At 45.5% G+C, this 23,132-nt stretch overlaps 1 protein-coding gene across 3 annotated transcripts; it reads right to left on the bottom strand.

Moving 5' to 3' along the window:
* Positions 1-9,243: 9,243 nt before the first annotated feature.
* Positions 9,244-22,693, bottom strand: LOC136478190 (uncharacterized). Of its 3 annotated transcripts, XM_066476541.1 has the most exons (20): positions 22,321-22,692; positions 21,179-21,490; positions 19,608-19,796; positions 19,396-19,479; positions 16,987-17,046; positions 16,714-16,758; positions 16,444-16,643; positions 15,650-16,207; positions 15,162-15,282; positions 14,879-15,076; positions 14,679-14,768; positions 12,891-12,953; positions 12,571-12,645; positions 12,423-12,473; positions 11,986-12,063; positions 11,282-11,416; positions 10,788-10,895; positions 10,479-10,544; positions 10,140-10,247; positions 9,244-9,758 (listed from the first exon to the last, which is right to left on the bottom strand). In XM_066476541.1, the coding sequence occupies exons 2-19, from the start codon at positions 21,479-21,481 to the stop codon at positions 10,179-10,181; spliced, it is 2,493 nt and encodes an 830-aa protein (XP_066332638.1). In that variant the 5' UTR covers positions 21,482-21,490; positions 22,321-22,692; the 3' UTR covers positions 9,244-9,758; positions 10,140-10,178. The 3 variants fall into 3 exon arrangements, with proteins under 3 accessions (XP_066332638.1, XP_066332639.1, XP_066332640.1); XM_066476542.1 differs by lacking the exon at positions 10,479-10,544 and having other exon boundaries at positions 22,321-22,693; XM_066476543.1 differs by lacking the exon at positions 22,321-22,692 and having other exon boundaries at positions 21,198-21,443.
* Between the last annotated feature and the right edge of the window lie 439 nt (positions 22,694-23,132).

Genomic DNA, 23,132 nt, shown 5'->3' on the forward strand with positions numbered 1-23,132 from the left:
TGACATAGTTCTGATTGATTAACCCTTGCTTGAAAGTAGAACATGTGCTTACCTAGAATGGTTAGCTAATGAAGTAATCATGACAGCTAATAAAACTTGACTGTAAGAATGAACTATTAGTAATGCTTTTCTCAAACAAACAAAACAACAAACCCATATTGCCTATCATACTCCTTGGAGTTAGAAAACTATTCCCACTAGTCGGGTAAATCTTGCGAGTACATTATGTACTCAGGGTTTATTTTACCCCTGTTGTAGGTGCAACTTGAGGAGTAGCCCTTGTGTGGAGGATTCTTCTGGTGGGCACAGACAAATCCTTGTATCATTTCCATTAGAGGTTTATTTCCATTCCACTATTTAATTATTGCACTCTGAACTCTAGTATTGTAATAAATAATTTCTAAGAACTCTTGTTGTATGAAATGGACTAAGTATTGTAAGCTCGTACTCATTACTGGATTCTCGATGTAGAATGTGGATCATTTTGAGTTCTCCCTTAGCGTGTGCTCGACAGAACTGTTCGATATAGCTCACTTTTGAGGTGCTTAGTGTCTAGTGGAAGATGAGCGCATCCAAAAGCATGTTATTTTGGGCTGTTCTGCCACATTCAGTAATCAGTAACTTTGTTTTTAATCACTCGGTCTAGCTCAATGAAACAGAAATACTTGAATTGTCTACATAAGTTATTTGATTAGTGAACCCGAGACCAAGTCCCAGTACAATGCTTTTAATTAGCAGCATGGGAACATTATTGCCTGCAGCACCATACACTGAGGTAGCGATGATTTGTAATTGTAGATGAACCTACACTACTAATTAAGTGCAAGTTAGGAAGCGAGGAACATATGCTGCATATGTGTAAACAAATGTAGCGAATGATTCGTACCTTGGGACTCCATGATGGTTGCAATAGTTACCTCATCCTAAACATGAAAAATCAAAATCTCTGTTGGACAAAGCAATTTACAGCACGGAAATAATTTATCTAGGTACTTGGAAAAAACCCAGCAAACAATGTTTAGGCCACAGGCCGCATTACAAAGATGGAACTTCAACAAATGTTCTCAGCGACACAATACAACTCAACATCAACGTAGTACGAAGTGAAATAACATAGACTGTCGTAGTAGGTGGGCTTGTTCGGATAACATCTACTTGGATCAGGTCCTCCTATCCTCCCAGCACATCTGCACAAAGTTGATGCGGCCTTGTTTTGTTTCCATGCCGAGGAAGTTCTTACGGTGCAGTATGTTCATGTAAATAATTAAAGCCTGAGCATAAACAACATCGGACTCTTCCAAACCATCTTTTTTCATAATCTTCACCACTTTGTCCATCTCCTCTTCCTGCTTGCTCATACGGGCCTTCTAGATCTTATGGTCTTTAATGATGTCGGTCAAGTCATTAAGGCACTCATCAATGGAAGCACTCTTCTTACTACGTGGGCCGGTGATAGAGAAATCCCTAGTAGATCTCTTGGAGAACTGACCAACACTCTGGATACCTATGGGGTCCGGTGATATCTTGTGTGGACTACCATGGCTGGCATTACTGGGTATTGTCTCGCGATGATGGCCACCAGAAGACAACAACAAACCCCTGTCGCGGGGAGTATGTCCCCATAGAGTTATCAATTGGTCAAGGCATTTGGGCATTTTGGTACGTTCCGTAGTAGATTGGCTATTTTTCTGCATGGGTGCCATAGGTCCAAGGGTTAGAATAAATAGAATGGAACTATCGGAAGTTAGTACCCCGTTGCCACACTCAAAGAACGAGGGTCAACTATGATGCCTCCTGTAGTTGGGTCTCGACCTAAGCCAGTGTGGGTTTGCAGGTCACGCCAAAGAAAATATGACCGCTTCATTTCGTTGAACTTGTTGTGCAGCTGTTTCTTGTCATACATCAAGCCCATTGTCTTAGCGAATGCTGGATACACATTTGCCCAACCCATGGTTGTGAGGCCTCGTTGGTTCTAGTGTAATAGTTTTTTCTATTCTATCACTAGTTCCAGAAAGGTCCTCATGGTGGCGTCATCCCAGTTAGCATGATCCGTGGACATCTATTGCCATGTTTAAAATGTAGGGTACGATGAACATAGTATAGACACAAAAAATAGCAGCTCTTAGCATGACAAATAAGAGAGTTAGGGCGAAAGAAATGTGGACATGCCTTGGCAAAATGCTTGGCGTGTTTCGAACGAAGGTTGTAGTGCCTGGCTTCAGGTGAAGAGCACGATTAAGTGGAGGACACTGCTAGTGTCAGCAGCGTTGAGAAGCACTTATGAGCGGTGCACTGAAAGAAACAAACAAAAAAACACCTTGTCAATGAAAATATGTGTACAATGGGGAACCATAGATACAAAAGCAGGCCCAAAAAATTGGCAACCCATTTCGTGTTACGACATAACTAATTGTCATATCAAAATTGCATCCGAGACCATAGACACTAAAGCAGCAAGAAAAAAACAGTAGTAGCTACTGTAATCGTTGAAATGATGTGAAGTGGTGGTGACAAGGTGAAGCAGTATGAAATAGCAAAAAGCAGCTCATAAGATTTTAAGGTTGACAAATCATAATTTGAACAGATAAATATGAAGGTTTTGTTTGGCTTTGAAGGGTACATAATCATCACTAATATCAAAGGATCAACTAAAGCAAGGTGCACTCCCCATCAATTAATCCATTACAAGATTACATAGGCACTGCTCATACTACCACAACCAAATTGAGAAATGGTACACTTAAAGAAAAACGGTCTTCCACGAGTCTATGCATGTCATTCCAGGGAGGTGAGACGAGCATTGGAGCTCACATCCCCCACATACCCTCCCCCCCACAGACAAACCCTAGAAAACAAAATGAAACCAAACTACAATTGAACCTACAACCTGAACATGAGTTACAAATTTAAGATGGCAAAACTACATTCAGATCAAACCAAAACTAGACCAGCACACAAAACAAACAATGAATAAGAACAAAAGAGGCGCGAGAGAACATAGGTCGACATAACCTATGAACCGATGGACGGCTAGGGGTTCGAATCCTAGGAGGCGGTGGCGGAGGGGAAGGACGAAAGGGGCATGGGGAAAGTGGTGGCAGGGCATGGTACGGAGGCAATGAGTAGGGAGAGTTGGGACGCAGGTTTACTAGAATGAACCTAGGGACACCAGATTCGACGAGGCGGTAGGCGATTCCGGTGATCTGAGATGCAACATTTGCGGGCGGAAAACGATTCTAGGCTACTGAGATGGAGATCCGTGGGCGGCGGTCTGGACTCACGTGCAAAACAAGAGCGTGGGAGTCAGATCCGGAGTGGGAGGGATGACACCAGATGCGTAACCGGGTTTACCTATCGCCGGCGGACGGGCGTCGATGGCGGCGAGTTCGGGGAGGGATGCGAGCAGACGGTCGGCGTGGGAGGCTATCGACGACGACGGTGCGCCCTCACGGCGTTGCTAGGCGGGTAGTGATGGATCGGCTTACAGTGGCCGGGACAGGCACGGCGAAGCGGAGGTCACGGCCGCCGTGGCTGGCGCGGAGGTGAGAGGCTAAGTGGCGCGCGAGCGGAACCCTAGCGGCTATCGGGGGAACGGGACGACGAGAGGGAGTGCGAAGCGGAGCTGAGGGTCGGCTTGTAGATCAGCTGTTCGGCTGGTGCTAGGCCGCTGAACGGCTGGGCTGTTCAGCCTAGCCAGCCAATTAAAGCCCAGCCGAACACACCGTGTCTCCAAACACTGACAACGGTATGTCGTTCCCCACGTTCCCTGACTTCTGATGTGATGGTTTTGTCAGCCTTGGTTTTTAGGAGTATTTTTGCACAAATGTTTATTAAAAATAATTTTAAAGTATTTTCAAGAGTTTCCAAAACCCACTCCAATCTTGATTTTTTAGCGAGATTGAAAAAACGCTCTCTAACAACTCAATCTTTCCGAACTTGCAAAAATCGAACCAACTATGCGGAAATATTTGCACACGTATCGGTTAGCTAATTTGGAAGCTGAAGGAGGTGGGGTGGGGGGATAAGGACAGTAGAGGCAAAGACTTTGCAAACTATCAGAGGAAGCTAACAAATATGCTTCCAACTTTTTTTAGCCACTTACAAAACTTATTGATTTAACATCTGAAATTTTTTAAGAACTTTTGGAATTGCTCTTAGCCGGTCAGCGCTCTCACAATGGCACTGTTCACACAAACAGTGTTCCAAGATATAACAGTATTTTTTCCCCACACCAATCAGCCGGAACAGTATTTTGGCTTATTTTTCAGTCCTGCCGAACAGGCCCATAGTTTATCCATATTTTTTTTCTTGCGAGGGAGCATAAAGCTAGTACTAGTACTAATGTTAGCAAATGTAACGATATAATAAATATGTATATAAAATGCAAATTAGCGGACAATCATAATCTGGACTTTTATAAGCTTTGTAAGCTATCTATGTAAGTGTTCGGCTGCCCGTTTCTGGTTGGCTGGTTTCTCTTTTTTTTTTTTTAGCCAGAACCGTATTTTTATTTCACTATTTTCCAGCGGGTACAGTAAAAACAGCTGCTACAGTGCCCCATTAATGCCAGCCGAACACTCGGTAAATCACCTTGCTGTAAGCTTCTTAAAACTTAATAAAATTAAGTACGAGGCTAGTACTATAGGCCCCTCCGTTGTCGTGGAAAGATCGCCAAACTTTTGGGCAAAAGTACAGTGCGAAGAACAATCTTTTCCAAGAAGCACAGTGACAGCCATCCTAAGCACAGCATTATTACAAGGAAAAAGGTGCCGTTCTACAAACAACGACCAGTTGTAGCGTCGTCATTATAGAGGCTTTTTCTCCCGCATGGTAGGGTTACGCACAATAATTAATAGGCTTCAGAAATTACAAGCCGTACCTGACTGGTCAAAGTTGGGGGAAAAGGGGGGGCAAGGGCAATGCGACGATGCTCGGCTGCTCGCTGACACCAGCCGATGGGCCTGCAACTGTGGCCCACTTTTGGGGCTCAGATAAGCCAACCACTGTCCCGGTGAGACCGTGAGAGCGATCAATGGCCATCAGTGCATCATGGCTCAGAGCCTCAGACAGCACACACAGGGAAACACTAGTTACTCTGCCGCATAATGATGATGATGTGCCTTGACCCATCAGCGAAGGTAAACAGAAATGTACTGTAGGAGTATAGTACTGCTTCCTCCGTAAAAAAAAAAACTCGTTTTCTTTAAAAAAATAACTGAATACAATAAAGAATACAGTATTAATATTTGCTGGTTCGTTACCATTTACGAACCGATCAGAAGCTGGCGCTTGAAGCTGTACAGTAGAGTATTAATATTTGCTGGTCCATATGCAGGAGTTTTTTTTCTTTCTTTCTTTCTTTCCTTCTTCCCTCAGTTCTCCTTCATATGGGCCGTCGAATGTCCAATGCACATGCACGGATGCACCTCAGCGGCTCAGCCCTTCATGTTCTCCGTCCTGTTCACTTAGCTGATAGGCCATGGCTACTGTTGGCTAATTTATTGTGAGAGAAAAATATTATTCGTTGGCTGAAAAAATACGGCTTAGAAGTGAAGCAAACAGATCGTCTGTTTCCTGTAGCGTGGAACAGAGAAGGGAAGTGATGAGTGATGGCTGACGAGGCCGCTCTTTTGGCTGTGACAGATAAGGGCAGCGCAGGGCAGGCAAAGGCATGCACGGATTGAGAGTTGCACAGCACTCTTTCGGCTCACGCAGCGATCCACTGTAATCACAAGTACAGGGTTCCTGAGTCTTTTATCTGCTGCTTTGACCATGTGTTATGCCGACAAAATCTACTGTACTTTGAACTCTTTTTTTTTCTTCTTCTGCTGAAACGCAGCTGGTAAGGAAGCAAGCGCCCTCTGTGTTGGTGGGCTGTGTGGTTGATGAAGGGGCTCATGTAGTAGTAGAGATTAGAGACACGGTACGTACTCCCAGATGAATCTTGGAAGCACATGTTGGTTTTTTTTTCCAGATGAAACTTGGAAGCACATGTTCTGCCTGCCACCGTATGATTCAAGCATGCCTGAGTGCATCATGCTGCCAAAAGCCCGAAAAAGGCCACTAGTCGTGCCCCTTGCCCATTCGAAGAGAACCATCTTCCTGCTCCGGCGGCCAATGGGCAACCACGAACCGGATCCACAATGAGTGCGTGTCCAAACCCTGCACTTCCCCCATTTTGACCTCGGTTTCCCTTCACGCAGATGAAATGGAAACGAGCAAGGGAAGGAGTGGGAAAACCGCATCACCCCAGGGCCCAGGCCACGCTCAGAAGCAGCACTGCAAGTCTGCCACAGCTGCAGCGCGCATCGCTCGCTCACTCACAGTCAGAGCACATGTTTTGTCCCCTCACGAAGCGACCCAAGCAGAGCAGGGAGGGAGTGTCTCTGTGTCTGTGCGTGTGTCAGGAGAGTGAACTGGAGGCCCCCCTTGCCTGTTGGCTGTTGCCTTGCCTCGCGGCGTCTCCTCTTTCCCACTCCCCTGCATGGTGAGTCAAAGAAGCGGTCAGTCAGATCAGATGGGGGCGCAGGCCTGGTTATTTCGCAGAACAATACTCTAGTACGTACGTTCAGTGACTGCACGCCTGCGACCCATGTCGCCGTTCGTACGTCCTCGCCTCACCCAGGCAGCCAGGCTCGCTCCCAGCCGGCCAGCCCCAGGCACCAGCACTGGCCTCGCTGACGCCTCCTATGGCAGCATCTGCCAGTGCGGCAGGCAGGCAGGCACGGATCAGACATCAGGACCGGTCACTCGCTGCCGCTGCCTGCGCGCGCGCATGCATGCACTGCACTCCTGCACGCTTCCGGTCTGGTCAGGTCAGCCGTCAGCCAGTGGGCGGCATGCAAGTGTGCTGCCTGTCATGCACGGATGCTTGGACGGACGCTGGCAGCGCGGTCAGAGACGCATGCAGGCGCTCCCATTCCCCCGTCCGCTTTTGCTAGCTGCCGCGGCCAGTTGTAAATGGAGATGCCCATGGTTAGTGGTGTTGGGCTAGTGGGGGGCGTAGCGACCCAAACCAATACCGGTGACGATGTGACTGAAATTTTTTGAACCCACCGCATGCAATAATGTCACTGGATGTTTGTGTGCAACTGATACAGCACTAGTATTTCGAATCAGCGAAAACACGCCATTTAGGGAGTGTTTCTGTTTGGACCCATGATTAGCAATGTTTAGCTCTCCCATTTGGCATCATAAACACCCAAATATGCTACTCTAACTGTGCTAGTACACTGGCGCTCTATACAGTAATAGTATGTGTGAAGTGGAGTCCTGCCTTGCTATGGCGTGTTCAGAAATGCACCGTCTTCAGCTGTGCTCAAATGGGAGGGCGAGAGCAGGGATTCCCTGCGATGATGTACAATACAACAGGACCATGGATGCCGCGTACAGACTGCATAGCGCTACAGTCCAGCGATACAAAGCGCCGCTCCAAACACTGTTGTGCGCAGTGCTAGTCTATGCAAAGGTGAGAAAGGAGAAAGATGGGCATACATTCAGCAAGCAGATGCACCAAAGGACCGCCACTGGCCACCGGCCAAGAAAAGATGCCAAGGCGGCAAGGCAAGGCGTGCGTGCATCCATACATGATACATCACCCGCGCACCTGAGCCTGACGAGTGGAGGCTGGATCAACGAGCGTTTCAGCATCCATGACCCCCCCCCCCCCACCCAAAAAAAAAACAAGGAGCGTTGTTGGAAACACTCGATCGGTGGCGGATGAGCTGGCGCAGCGCAGCACGAGCGAGGGGGACGACGGTGTCACAGTGGGGCGCGCACGGTGGAACGCTTTTTCCGCGGAAACCTGCTCCGTGGGGGGACGGTCGGCAGGAGGCGGCCATGACCCAGGTCAGCAAACGGGCTCTTCTTGCCGGCAACCCAGGAGCAGGGTGCATGCATCATTGTCTGATGACTCCCCGTATCAGCCATTTGCTGCTCGGTCAGCTGCTACCACTTGAGGTCCAGGGCCTATGGCCAAGGACCACGGCGCATCCATCATCCCCTCTGGACTCGCGCTCACACCTAGAAAGGCCGTGATCCGTCATCCCCTCTAGAGTAGGCAGCTGATTCGCAACGGCCGGCCGCGACGCTGGTTGGTGCGGTGTGGCTAGACGACGTGCGTGCCCACCTGTCCACCACGTCCCTACCACAGAGGATCCGCGGTCTTCGTAGCCTTCCGCCGGGTTCGACGGCCCTGGCAACGTCTGGCCCGTGAGAGGGGAGCGAGCCGCAGGCAGTAGCATCAGGAGGCAGTCATGTCGGGCAGGCAGGGCAGCGCCTTTCCAAGCGCAGCTTGCGCTCGTCAGTCTCACACTCACAAAAGGTTTCTCGAGTCGATCGATCCCCACCGCACTGGCCCGGACGCGGACGGTACACACTGACAAACGGACACGGGTGACGACCGACGAGAGCGGTGCCATGCCTCTCGCTTTGTAGCGCGGTCTGCGGCATGGCGACCCTGCTCAGCGGGCAGCGGGCAGCGGCAGCAGCTGAGCCGGAAGGGGTGGTTAGAAAGACTGCAGCCTGCAGGAGGAGGGGCAGACAGACGGGCAGTGTGACGACCACTGGTTGAATGAAAGAAAAGCGCTTGGTGGTGCTGGTACTTGTGGCAGGCACATTCACTGCGCCCCTGCGGCCGCCTGCCACCGCCCCACGGGGCAAAGTCCTTCCCCTGTGCGCACGCACGAACGTGCACTGTAGCAGGCAGCCATTTCTTTCCTCGCCTCCTGCCTCCTGCTTCCTGCCTCCTGCCTCCTGCAGCCCTGCTGCCTCAAAGCCTCCCCTCCCGCGTTGGCGTTGCGTTGCAGATTCCAAAATCGCCAGTCAAAAGTGCCATTCCGTAGGCTAAAGCATGGCTGCCGCTGATGAAGCAGCAGGCTTTGGAGGATGATGAGTCACTGTCCTGAAAGAAGGCCGGGGCCTGGGCTAGAGGGCACCTCCAGTTTGGGCTTTCTGTCTGAATCAGTCCAGCATTTGCCGTGAGCGAACTCAAGGCCCTATGGTTAGGCAGTCAAGCATTCCGAATTTCTGATCCAGGCTCGAAAACAAGACTCTTCTTTCGACGCTACCAGCCAGCACCTTGCCGACACTAACGACTAGGAGTAGGCTAGTAGCTACAAGCCTGAAAGAATGGCAATGCTGCATAAAGTAGGGCTGCAAATTCACCATACCGATCACTTTCCTGCACGTTGCGGATTCGTGAAATCGGATCATTAGGCTGATGCTTTCATGCTTAGACCATCATGACACATTCAAGTCTGTATGCTTTGATACAAGATGCACTTTGACACTGTATGCTTTGATAAAAATACCACACGTTAAAATACAGCTGGAGATAACCGCGCTTTGGCACGGTATAACTTTTGGATTCTTGGCATAACACATTCAAGTCTGGAGATTTTGCCGCAGACATGGTTCCATTACAGCACAGGCATTGCAGGAACAATCCATAGAAGGCTTCTTATTGGGGCAGTATCACCTACTACAGCCTACAAAACCTTAGATGGCGGATCACCGTACCAGACTATAACTTACAACAGCTATAGGCAAATGGCGGATCACCGTACCAGACTATAACTTACAACAGCTATAGGCATTCTTCTTCAATACCCATAACTGGATCCTGACATCTACCATTTTTTTCTGACAGTATATGGCTTCTCCTTCCAGCTCTTAACACAAACACTGCGCTGCCAAAGTGACGAAGGCAGCTCATTCTTTCTAAGCCGATATGTACAGTTTAGCTCAACATCTAAAGGCTGCAGTGCAAATAGATATATCACAACTCGATTAGATCATGGATGTAGTAAAACTTTAACTCTGGTAAAGAATGCTAACTACAGATGAAACGGAAAAAATGCGCCAAAGCTGACAGCAAGGATATCACAGGGATTTTCTTTGAGCTATCTGACAACAAGGAAACAGTGTTTCTGGAGAATATCAAGCTATAAACCAAAAGCTATGAGCCCCGGTACTAGCCCTGTGCCCATGGACACTTGAAAGTACAGTAACCAAGTTTCGAGCAGCGACTACTTGTAACTTCGTTATTTTGGAAGCAGGTTACCAAGGAATATTGAGTACCAGAAATCACAAATCTAACAGTATAGATCAAAAATACAAAGGCATATACTAGTCCTCACCTTGGCAAGATGAGACAGACATTCAAGTCTGTCAGACACTTAGTCCTTCTGATAAAAGGAGAGAACTAGGTCTGTCTGTACTGAGAACAACTGCGTGTCCACAAAAAGCTGTCAACAAAAAACAAAGCACAATGTACATTAGTCAGAACAGTGGATATGGGCAAGAGAGAGCTATGATTTGAGCATGCCAAAATTTGATCCCTACAGCTGAATCAAGAAAAGAAAAGAGCACCTGGCATTGACAATGTTATTTACATATTTTATTGCTTGGGTGTCACTAACATGAATATGCAAACCAAACACTCCTTTAAAGGCAAAGGAAAGAATGTAATTTAGTACCTTCATAAAAGGCCTATCCCGGATTGGGAAAGAACCAATAAAGCTCTCTTTTAAAAGTAAGGAAACCTATGCAAAGAAAAATAGAGTCAGCAGCCAGCATTCTGACAATTGTATAAGCATGCCAAAAAGTATACCTAGTGATACTATACAACATCACAGTTTTTACATCCAACAAAAACTGTAATGTGGTATGGTATCCACAGTTCATACCAAAAAAACTATCCTCAGTTCATACTAATAATTCGCATATATATAGAAACAGAACTAAATCATCCAGGACAAAATATCAGCAAAGGCAGGAGAACAAACCTTGTCATTGTTAGATTGCACATTAGTAATTGTATGAGATCTCAAGTTCGAGCATAGTGTGTCAAGGTAGTCTCTAAGCACCGCCAAGAAACCTTTGGCCGCTTCCACCTGCATGCTTAAAAGGTTAGATACATATAGAGAGAAACAGAGTAGACACACTTTAGAGTCTTGACTGTATAAAAGAACAGAATGCTTTACAGGCCCAAAATGTTATATAACTACAATGAAAACAGGCTGCCCTGACTAACTCTAAATTTTGTTGGAAAGTAATAGACATAAGCTTATGGATCCTATACTTGCAAGTCAAAGCAAAACGAAAGGAAAAATAAGGCAGACAATTTATATGTCCATTCAATCACTCCCAGAGAAGTTCAGAAAAAGCTTAAGGCAGCAAAATAATAATCATCGAAAATTACACCGCTGTACATTTGAAAAAAAAAGATGGGAGAAAATCGGACAGATCATGAAGAACTAGTAGATAGCCAATACACAACCTGGGCATCTGTGCATTCGTAAACAGGACGTTTTCTTGCAAGATAACTTTCGCCAACAAGTATTGAATGATACGGGCGCAAGGCAGAAAGCAACTCTCTGTGCTGTGGTAGTTGCGGGACTGAAGAAGATTTAATCTGGACACCACAAGGAATTCATGTGTCAGCAACCCTTAGCATCCAGTGATCAATCATGCTACAGCAACGTTCTTAAAAGGCAATTAAATGGCTGAGAACAGAATGAGGATTCGGAGAACATGAGTTAAAGTGCTACTCAGAAATTGTATGCACCAGAACTGTTAGTATACATCATTTTGAATAATAAAAGTTTATTTCAACAATTAGAGAAACTTAAGAATATTGCCAATCCCAGCCTACAAACTCAATATCAGTACAAAGTCAACAGAGTTAGACCTATTTCTTCTAACCATTTACTCCCTGCGTCCCAAAATAAATCTTCATCTCGCATTCCGAGGAGTCAAATAATCTTAATTTTGACCAAATATATATACAAAAAAATACTAATATCTGTGATACAAGATAAAACATCAATAGATTAATCATGTCATATATTCTCATAAAGTTATTTAGAGATAGAAAATATTGATACTATTTTTTTATAAACCTAGTCAAAGTTGAGATTGGTTGACTTGCAGTCACGCAGATGATTGAACTCCAGAAAGTGACATGGCAATGAGTCTATGTACCTGATTCCTGTTGGCATCAATGACCACGGCATTTGGTAGCCTGTTGAGCACATCAGATGTCTTGTTTTGTACACCCACCTAAAGATGACAACAAGCAGTTAATTCTTCATGGGATATGTACATAAACTCAATTGAAATAGAGAGTGATGAGACAAAACATAATCACATTCACATGTGGAGTATTTTATATCCCTCCCTAATTCCCATCCTCACAAGCAGCCTCTCCGCAGATTTTGCGGGGGGAAGGCTTGCCTCGGTTTTTCCCTTCCCCAGACCCCACTCATGTGGGAGCCTCCGGCAATGGATCTGCCCTTTTTTTACAACCGCTCCCCCCCCCCCCCCCCCCCCCCAACCCACCCACCCACTCAAAAACACAGGCACACGCCACATTGGCACATTGGTCAAAGCAAATAATGTCAACAAGATCAGGAACTCACTATGTATGGAACTGGGGCATCCAGAAAATCCATCATGTCATTAGGCAAAACCTGGAAATCATTGATGGAACAGAATACATGAATCAATAGTAATTATATACCTGACATGAAGGCCAAATTTGACAAAAAACAAAAAAAAAAATAGTACCGTCATGAGGAGACTATGCCACCGATACGGTCGTATTAGAGGTAAGATGGACAAAACTGAAGCCGATAACATTCCCTGACCGTAAGAAATTGCTTGAGAATGTTAGTGCCAATTTTCAATGGTTTCATCAGCAGACAAAACAAAATTCTTCAAAACTTTATGATTTTCAGGATGTTTTTCTTCCTAATATTCCTCTTTTTATAGATAGACTCATGAAGGGATATTAATAAATGAAAACAAAATTGAACAAGCAGCCAAACCAGAAGAAAACGAAATTGAATGCTTAAAAAATGCCAAATTGATAAGGCTTGGAACCATACCAGATTAGAACAGACAATAACAATCTGTTTCTCCAGGAGTGCGGCAGCAAAAAGTGTCATTACCTGCCAAAACTATTGTTTCAGAAATTGTACAACAATGTAATGTACCTTTATATAATCTACTTTTTTTTGTTCTGAAACAGATAAAGCACATGCCCAACAATGAAGAAGGCTAGATCACAGATCACATTTCAAAAAGAAAAAAAAAAGAAGACACAATGATCCTGTACAAGGTACTACTACATATTTTTAATGCAGAATTGCTACAAAGGAACAGAAGATAATGTGAAGAAAAAGGCATTACACAACCTGCGTGCTACAGATATACATCAGTCAATTGGAAATGCTCCGTGTTACATTAATCAAAAGAGCATGGTCTCCCAATCACTGTTCCTCGTAAAGCCAGGGCCCTCTTCAATGTTGCAGTTGATGCCATAGTCGGAAATGGGGAGGAAATCTTGTTCTGGACAGATAGATGGTTGGATGGGCATACCATGGCTGAAATAGCGCCTAACTTGTTCGAAACCGTCCAGAAGCGAACAGCCAAAAGGAGGACTGTGGCTCAAGCACTGCATAATAGAAGCTGGGTTCAAGATATTAAGGGAGCTCGTACAGTAGAGGTCCTGCTTGAATTTCTCCACATTTGGGATATGGTGGATGGCTTTATTTTGCAACCAGAGATTCCAGACCGATATAAATGGAAGTTAACGCAGGATGGTTCTTATAGCAGCAAGTCTGCCTATGCGGCCTTTTTTGTGGGCTCCATCAAGTTCGGTCCGTGGAGAAGAATTTGGAAAACCTGGGCTCCCCCGCGCTGTAAATTTTTCATCTGGTTAGTGGTTCATAACCGGGTTTGGACAGCCGGTCGCCTAGCAAGGAGGAATCTGCCCCATCCAGAGTCCTGCCCTCTATGTGATCAAGTGGACGAAACAATAAACCATTTGCTAGTGGGCTGTGTCTTCGCTCGACAAGTTTGGACCCTGATTTTGCAACAGTTGGGGCTGCTGCAGTTGGCACCACAGCCTACTGTCTCTTGTTTCTCGGGGTGGTGGAAGAGATCGATTGCAGCTGTCCCCAAGGAAGTGTGTAAAGGACTCAACTCCTTGATAATTGTGGTGGAATGGGAGATCTGGAAGCATCGCAACTCTTGTGTCTTTGACAACAAGAGATCAAGTGTTCAGGAAGTCATTAGGGCTGTTAGCTCGGAGGGAGGACTCTGGTGCTCGGCTGGAGCCTCCAAACTCCATGAGCTTGTTCTCAGGTCGCTGCCTACTGGAGCTTAAAGCTCAGAGGCATTTGGTCGCTTCTACAGTTTTTTGTGGCGAGTCTGTAACTTAGTGTCCAGGGTGTGGTGTGTGTGAGTTGGGTCTCTTGACCCGTGTAACATTTTTCTACCTTAATGAAATGACGCGCAGTTCTCCTGCGCTGTTCGAGAAAAAAAAAATCAAAAGAGCAAAAAAGAAAAAGCTTATGTAGTAACAAGGTTACTAGCTTGCTCTTAGAACACAACAAACAAAAACTGATGCAGCTAATGCGATTGTCAATGTATTGTGTTGAAGTCCATTTTTACAGACGTGTACATCAAATAAAAAATGCAAATATGTTGCAAATGATTTGCATCATCTATCCAAAACTTAAAAAAGGACAATGTTGATTTACTGGACATGAACACCTGTACATTTGAAAGATGATGTTTTCCTTCTAACTAGAGTATCAAGCAAGAGCGATAAAACAACTAATGAGTTTCTAAAAAAGAATTATATCATCTTAGAATAATACGATACTTACATGTTCCAACCTTAGGCATCCACAAATGGATGCCACCGCCCATGTGGATAAAGCAGTCGATTCCTCCTCAGCAAAGAGTGAATTCCGCATCTAGAAAATGGATGTGACATTAAGGCATACTAGTCTTATATTTCAAGACGCTATATGTCATAGCTTCATCACAAGTCCAATCCTCATAATGTGACCATGCATCAACATACCTCAGCAACCTCTAAGCTTGTATCACGTGACCTAAGCTCAATAGTAGAACCAGCAATGTGAAGAACTGTTTCACCTGGCCGGTGAAAACTCAAAGGATGCAAATGCTCCAATGGATGAAAAGTAAGTGATGAACCCCTAGCAGGACACTGTAACTGGTAGTATTGACAGACAACTTGCAAAGAACCATATTTTTTTGCCTGGATAAAACATTTAAGTTAACAAACAAAACAAAGACACAAAACAAGGAAAATGAAGCAGTTGTGCCTGAGTTCATGCATAAACCTTAGCCCACTGCAGTATGTTGTTGTGTCTAACTAAGTCTCCATCACCAATGGAAGATGGCTCCTCTGAATCCGATTCCTGGGTGTCGAAATTTCTGCCTTCAGAAGGAGAACCCTGTGAACTGCAGCAAAAGATGGTAACTATTTTGTGACTCTAATCAGGCATTGGTGATCATGTACACTAAGCATTACAAATGATGATTGTTTTTAGCTATGGTCAACAGCCAACATCAAAAGTAATCAAGTAAAAGGATGATTTCAATCAGATTTAGAATTCAAGAAGCAGCACAATACATCTATGTCAACCTTCACTAGTATTTAACGTCGGGTGTGTGTGTGTGGGTGGGGGGGGGGGGCTGGGGGTTCAGTGTTGACAGGACACCGAGTGCTAAGGTGAGGAAAAAGGTAAAGCATTTCTCACAAACATGAGTGAACAAATAAACTCATACAGTGATAACATACCAGGACTGATTTGTGGGCATAGCATACCTTGGAGATGATTCACAATCTTCACAAAGGCGAGATCGCATAAGTGGTAAAATAGTATCAGTAATGAAGAGATCAAGCTCCTCATCATCCACATTTCCCTTCGGAGAATCATCACAGTTCTTTGCACCAGATTCATCCTGGATACCTGATGCAGAATCAAGTTCATGATGCTTAACTCCAGACTCACCAGATGATGTATCTTCGGGAACAAAATGATCAGACACTTCAGAAACATCACAACAAGTGACAATTTCTCTTTTAAGATCACTCTGCTCTTTATCACAAGAACTATTTTGCTGTTGTTCTTTAGAAACAAAGTCAAGCTGGTTCTCTCTACACCCAGAACTGCTATCAGTGTCAGACAGCTCCTTTGATGAAACTCCCATGCTAGATTCAGATGATTTATCCACATCAGTTGTGTTACTATCTAAATACTGTTTCTGTGCTGTAACTTCAGTTCCTTCACAGATATCGTTCTCACAGGATTCCTCAAGCGATAAGGAAGTTAGCATGCTAACACCATCTGTGAGCCACTCGAGACGTTCTTCCATAAGAATACTGCATAAGAAAATAGTACATCAATAGTGAGACTGGTAGCATCAAAACTTCCAGGATTAGCACACAACTCTATGCAACTAAAATAAATTACAAGCGTCAGCTGTCAGTGCACTGCACACTAGCCTAAAGCTAAATATAAACACAAATTAGATGTTTGTATAGGTGTCAGAATTCAGATACAATGAATACGGTAAGTCAAAAAGATAGCAATATGATGATTTCACAAAAAAAAGTACCTCTGCAACACCCCAAAATGCAGTTCAAAGAACGGAAGCCTGGACAGGATGCAATAACACCGGGGCGTAGTTATCACGTATCGACTCCGGCGTGGAAAGATGGGTTTGTCATTCATGAGCATCGATACCAACTTTGATGGTCTCTGTACGATCTCTTCAACCAGCACACAGCATCCATATAATGCAGAGTTATCAGCGACCTGCAATCTCTCAATCATAAGCCACCTGGTACAGCAAAAGGATGCAGTAGGGAAAGATGTATATGTATACCTGTAGGCGGAACACAAATGATTGGTTGCTTTCTTTAAGCTGTTCCTGAAATGGATAATAATAATAAAGATTATAAGACTTGCACACAAAAAAGGACCAGATGATGGCTTCTTGCAGGTAGAACTAATGAGATGAGTTCTATGGCAGAGGAAGTAAATCAACTGAGCTTTTGAATTACTATGGTCTCAGAAGTAAATAATGAATTTGTCAGCTAAAGAGATATCTACTGATTGAAGCAAAACAAAGTCACAGACATAGCGGAGTAACAGTCACCTGTCCCAGGAGAATTTCATTCAGCTCACTGAATGAAGGAGTACGTTCGACAGCATGAACCTAGTAGACAAATATAAACATCGGTAAATTGTCCAATAGCTTAACAAGAAAGGTAAAATTGAAAACATGTTAGACAGGAAACTAAACAGACTCTTGACTTAACTAGTTCCTCCTACGGCTTAGTCTGATACTGATAGCATATAGCAATACACTGCCAATAGCTACTTCATACAAAAAAAGAACACCTGAAGGTATGATCCCATCTATCGTGTAACTCGTGTTCAATAACTATTGGAAAACACCATAAGCTCGTTTATGCTCATTGATCAACCTTTATATCCTCAAGAAGTTTTTGCATTTCTATATATAATTGCAATATTATGTAGACGACTGCTATTATGTCACTCCTTGCCTTACATATGATAACCTTAACCAGATGGCAAATTCTAATAATATTAACTGAAACAAACTGTTTGGAGGGAACACCAATAATGTAGGTATGCTACATTAATTTGGTCCGGGGAATCACTCAACTTGTAGGCCATGAGAAACATGAAGTACAAACTGCTACGAAATGCATGCAGGATATAATACAGGAGAAACGGAAGCTGTATCAAAGATCCAAGAACCCAATGCATAATCTTTATTTAACGAACAACACCCGATGTGTGTGTTTCTATTGATATAGAAGAAGACAATATAATAACATGGCCCTGAGAGACCATAATCAAGCAACTAAAAAGAAAAAAAAAACACAACCAAACAACAAACAGCATGTCGCATGCAGGCAACTGCACCATCCACCACATTTCCAACCGCAGGAAAGCAGCCCAGCACTGAACTGGACGCCGCTCTGCATGACCGTCCGCCACTAGGCAAAAACGAATGAGCCGCAAGAGCCCCACACGTTTCCAACAATGCCAAGCCACATACCACAACATGGACTCCCGGATGCCAGCTCGCCAAGGAGTGCAGAGAGGGAGGGCGAGAGAGAATAAGGATCCACTTCTCTCCCGCACAAACCCACTGTCGACAGGACAACCAAAAGCACCACCGCCACCGTGGATGGCGCCGATGGCAAGGTGGAAAGGTGACTGGAATGAGACCCCACAAAGGTGACGCCTCTGGAATACAACGCCAAGAAAGACACCACCGTCGCCCACCCAAGAAACCTGGACAGCACCAAGGGCTTGTATAAACTCGATCCGTTCCAATACGTATGGATTGAAGGGGTTTGCTACGTTTCCAAACAAGCCCCAAGGGGGATGGTGGTGCCTCGACAACGCCCCAAAGGGAGAAACTCAGTGCTCACAAGCATCGCCAACCTGGACACCACCACTGCCTTGCTGCCACAGCAACGACTCCAACCACGGAATCCACCACCACCAAACAACCAACACAGCACGCGGTGATGCGGATGCCATTACACCGCTGTAACCGCATTAAAAGCTGCAACCAACAAGCATGGAAGCCAACACCGCGCCACCACACACTGCCAACCCCAACGCCACCACGACCTCATGCGCGGCTCCCTTTGTCGCCACTGCGTCACCACGAGCAGGCACCTTTGCCGGTGAACTCTCCACATCGCCCCAGCCGCCACTGATGTGTCCATCACCCACATCATGGCCATGAGCCACAGCACCAGCCATACCGGTGACCGCCACAACCGCAGCCACAAAACCACAGCAGCACACTCAACTGCGCCGCCCATGTCGATGCCGCCGCCGCCGCTGAGGCCGAAGAAACGGATGGGTCCGGACGCCGGCTCACCGGATCCACCCTTCCCCAGCGAGGATGTGGCACACCATGCCACTGCCGCCTTCCAGGTCACTGGGGTGGGGCAAGCGCTCCCCAACGAACGCCCAGCTGTGAAGACCCCGCCACCACCATCCTCGCGGACCTTCAGCGGCTCCCTCGGGCAAGGGTGACACAAGAGAAGGAAGGGCAGCTGGGTGGGTGGCGGCACGCTGGTCACCGCCTGTGTTGCCCAGTGTCCCCTCAAACTTTTCTTTTTCACCCCATTCTGTTAAGCTCCCTTTTTAGGGAATCTACAACTGGCCTGAATACTCGGGGTGGGTGTACAGCCCAATGCATAGGACGTACCCAGTGCAGAGAGCTCCCGCTCTGTGCGGGGTCTGGGGAAGGGTGTTAGTGGCAAGTCTTACCCTCGCCTATGCAATACGAGGAGACCGCGACTCGAACCCGGGACCTTCCGGTCACAGGCGGTAAGACTCTACCGCTTGCACCAGACCCGGTCACAGGGTGGGTGTACAGCCCAATGCATAATGATGGATAAATGCAAATAGTACTAGGTGGTAAGAAATCATGTGTTCCAAGAACAAGAAAGGAAGACCTGAATACTGATTAAACTCTTTATCACAAATCAAGACTAAAGTTAATGCAGACCTGTACACCTCCGGGAAGGCAGAAAGAGAGGGTATCCTTGTACTTGAGTGGAAGAGGCTTCTCTGGAGGGTATGCATAAAGAACCTAAGGGAAAACAAATAAAATCAACACAAGGATTTATTTTTTGATAAACAATGGTACGCAGGTCCCTGCCACAATGTATTACTCATTAGATCAGACAACATGAAACAGTAGGTAAGATGAATGCTAACCTGTGGTTCCAAATTTGATATTGCGTGAACTTGGTGGCTATTGCTAAATAAATTTCTTGATCTCTTTCCATCTTCATCATTTCTCCCTAGAGCAATGTTTTCCAGCTCCTGGATATCTGCGTGAGGTGGAAGCCCAACAATCACTATGCTCTCGAACAGATGTGATGGTTCTCTGATGCACCTATCACCCTGTTCCAAGAAACAACTTTGAGAGGTATGTACACCAACCACAACAACATAGACATTCAAGCACTAACTATTGCGTCATGCCGTCATGCAACTGTAATTATCACATATGAACTCAGTGAGAGTAAGAGAGTAAAGAAAATAGCATCCCTATAGTTAATGCAAAGTTTAAGCGCTATGATAGTAAGAGAGAATGAACAAACTCCAATTTCCAGATCATTTAAAAAACTAATATCAAACTGGGGTCTAGTTAACCATGTTTCACTCTTTCCTAGCAAATAGAACAGCAGGGCTGTTAGGAGTAATCTTGTCACATAGGCATATTAGTGTTAGACATGCTATAGGCCTAGATGGTTCCTGGATCATGAGAGAGCTACATGAAGACAGCAGCTCTGAAATTTCTAGTGCTAGCTAGTTGAGTTGGTCAACTTGAAGTTACCACTGCAGGAAGCAACAAGCAAACTGCTGGGGTGAAAAATAGAGCAAATTAAATTTTACTTCTAATAACTGTAACAGCTGGTTGCTTAGCCAGCAAGTAGGGTAATGTGAGCTGTGTACTATTAGGTCGGTTGCTGTAGCAGTACTGTAGTAACCATCCGCCCTTGAAAGTCCTACAAAAGGGACAGGATATGGCGCAAGGTTAAGTGAACATGTACAGATTCTACCCAAACCTATCCTACAGAACATTTCCACGAGAGAGACTTCCTGTCCTGCAGCAATTGATCAATTTCAGAGCAAAAGTTACCACTTCAACTCGCATGGAGAGTCATGACAGCAGCAGTGATGGAGCTTCCAATGAACAGTTCAAATTTTTTAGAGGCATATACAGAGAACATCTGTATCCTCTCTAGCTATGTTCTTCCTCCTCCTGCCTCACTCTCTTCCTTCTACCAGAAGCTTCTTCGTGATGTATCTCTGATCCTGATCTAATCCCCATGCTTGCTTCGAATTCCATTCTTCTAAAGGTTGTAATTTGAACCTCAAATATGTTACACTCGTGTTCTGCTTATGAATTAGGGGTTGGCAGTTGGGGTTGCTAACACAGGAAAACTCCTGTGTAGGAGAGAGTTTGAGATATAGAGAAGAGAGAGCTTGGTTCTGAACATGAAGCTAGTATATGGTGTCTAGTAAGCTAGTGTGCATGTGTGATAGCATAGCTTGGTTGTGAAGATCAAGTGAGGTGTGTAAGCTTGTAGTGTGAAGCTATAAGATCAATATAGTACAAACTTGTGTTATTAGCTACTTGTGTGATTGTAAAAGAGAACAGGGGCTTCACATCAATCAATCCCAACTTACAGCTCTGACTAGTAAACTTAGTTATTTTGCATAGTGTGTACGACAACAAACAGACAATGAATGCCACATAGGTAGAGTGAGATACACACCAATGACTTCAGCTGGTACCTCGACCACTGCCGCTTTTGCGTTGTAAGCACTTCTGGATTGTAAGTTCCTGACAGGTCTGGTGAGGACGAAAACCCTTTCATGATTTTCGAAAATTGCTGCTGAAGCTTCTGCATTGGGCTGCCACTCTCGTCTTTGGATGAATACACTACAGATGGTCGTGCAGACTGTGCAGTGGCAGCCGAAGCCACAGCAATAAACGCTCTTGCAACCTCTTCGGTTGTTTGAATGAGGTTTGACGTGTTGAATTTAAGACCCTCTGACCCATCATTCTTGTCCACCATCCTAAATGCCTGGTAATCATGCAAGCACGAAGATTGCCATTTCAGTGGTGTGACCGAGAAAACGGAAATTAGTCATTATTCATTAGTCATCACATGTCATCAGGAAATATGAAGAACAAGCAAGAAATAATTCCAAGGTCACGTTCATGGTCCAGTTATAGCATCTATCCAACAAGCAAGCTGATAAGCCATGCTATCAGTGTCAGCTTAGGATCACCTAATTCCAATCATATAAAACTCCTGCCATCCACAGAACCTTTAGATGTTCACTTCTACTAAAAAACAGCAAAACATGGCAGCTAACCGGTAACGGAACAACATGAAACAAGCTATGTCTCAATCTAATATGCAGCCATAAAGCCACCTAACAACTAACTGCATGTACTTTGCAAAACTAAAAAGCTCCCCACTGAGAACACATCCCACTTTTCTGAGAGGATCACCCAAGAGCGATGGCGGAATCTCAAAAGTAACAACAAATCAAACGAAAGCACATAACCCTACACTGCTATTAGATTCCCCGCTCGCAGAGTGACAGGGACCAACTCTCTGGTGCCTGGTGGAGAACTGAAGATGCCTATTCACAGTTTCACACGCCGCTCCCAAAGAGGAAAAAAACTAACAAAAGCCACACACATGGAGGTCGAAATAATCGGCCAGAATTGCTAGTTGACTACTCCAAAATCCGTCAATCCAGTGTTCACACGGGGGGAGGGAAATCCGCGCACTCCAACCCACCAGATGCCTCCAAAAATTAGCAGCGGCGGCCGGGGAAGCAGGAATCAGACCTAGGCCACCGGGAAAAAAACGGCAAAACCCACCGAGAACAAATCGCTCACCAGTGGTTCCCGCGGCGGAGATGGAGATGGGTTTGACGCCTCGCCCCGCGCTGATCTCTTCCTCCTGCTGCGTGCGGCGCCGCCCAAATAGACCCGGACAAGGATCAGGACCAGCCGGCCAATGGGATGGCCTCCGCCTCCCTCTCTCTCCCTCTCCTCCTTTTTTTTTTTCTTCTTCTCGCTCTTTTTTTCCCTCGTTTAATGCTTCGATTAACTATGGCGATTCGTTATGAATCGCGCAGATTTAAGCGACGCGATTTGGGTGAGTTTGGACAAAAGAGAGAGAGATTTCGAAAGCGAGTTTTTTCGTGGCGGAGTGGGACTCTGCTGGAACTGGGGCTCGATCTGCTGCCGCTGCGCGTGGGCTCCGGGCTCGTGTGGTCTCATATGCGGGCCCAGCTATGAGGAAGCAGGGTTCTAGTCGAGTTGACCCGGACTATGTGGCCTCCTGTGTGGGCGGGTGCGCTCCACGCCACGTCTTGCGACGCGTGGCCAGCTCTGGGTGGAGCCAGCAGGGTCCCCTGACCCCCTCTCCAGTTTTCTTTGGCTACCATGTACACGGCGGCTGCCAGGCAGGCACCAGATACGTGTTTTTTTTTTATATTCGCTGGAATTTTTACTGCTATATCTTGTTGAATTTTGATCCGAATAATTGACTAATTGTTTAGGCTTTTTATTAGCTGTTCAGCCAGGCATAGAAAGAGCTTCCAATGACGTACGTATATGTAGTGTTCAACTAGTCTAGTTCCAGCAATCAATTTTGTTGTCTTTTGTTCATTGCTTGATTAAGATAACATCCAGCGATTAACTTT

The sequence above is a fragment of the Miscanthus floridulus genome, chromosome 8, assembly GCF_019320115.1.
Source record: "Miscanthus floridulus cultivar M001 chromosome 8, ASM1932011v1, whole genome shotgun sequence".
In the NCBI taxonomy this organism is placed as follows: Eukaryota; Viridiplantae; Streptophyta; class Magnoliopsida; order Poales; family Poaceae; genus Miscanthus; species Miscanthus floridulus.

Excerpts from the sequence above, each read along its gene's own strand:
- LOC136478190 (XM_066476541.1), bottom strand. The coding sequence starts at position 21,481 with ATGGTGGACAAGAATGATGGGTCAGAGGGTCTTAAATTCAACACGTCA. Across the intron at positions 19,480-19,607 it reads TATCAAATTTGGAACCACAG|GTTCTTTATGCATACCCTCC; the intron begins GTTAGCATTCAT and ends GTTTTCCCTTAG. Across the intron at positions 16,644-16,713 it reads CATTTGTGTTCCGCCTACAG|GTCGCTGATAACTCTGCATT; the intron begins GTATACATATAC and ends GAGAGATTGCAG.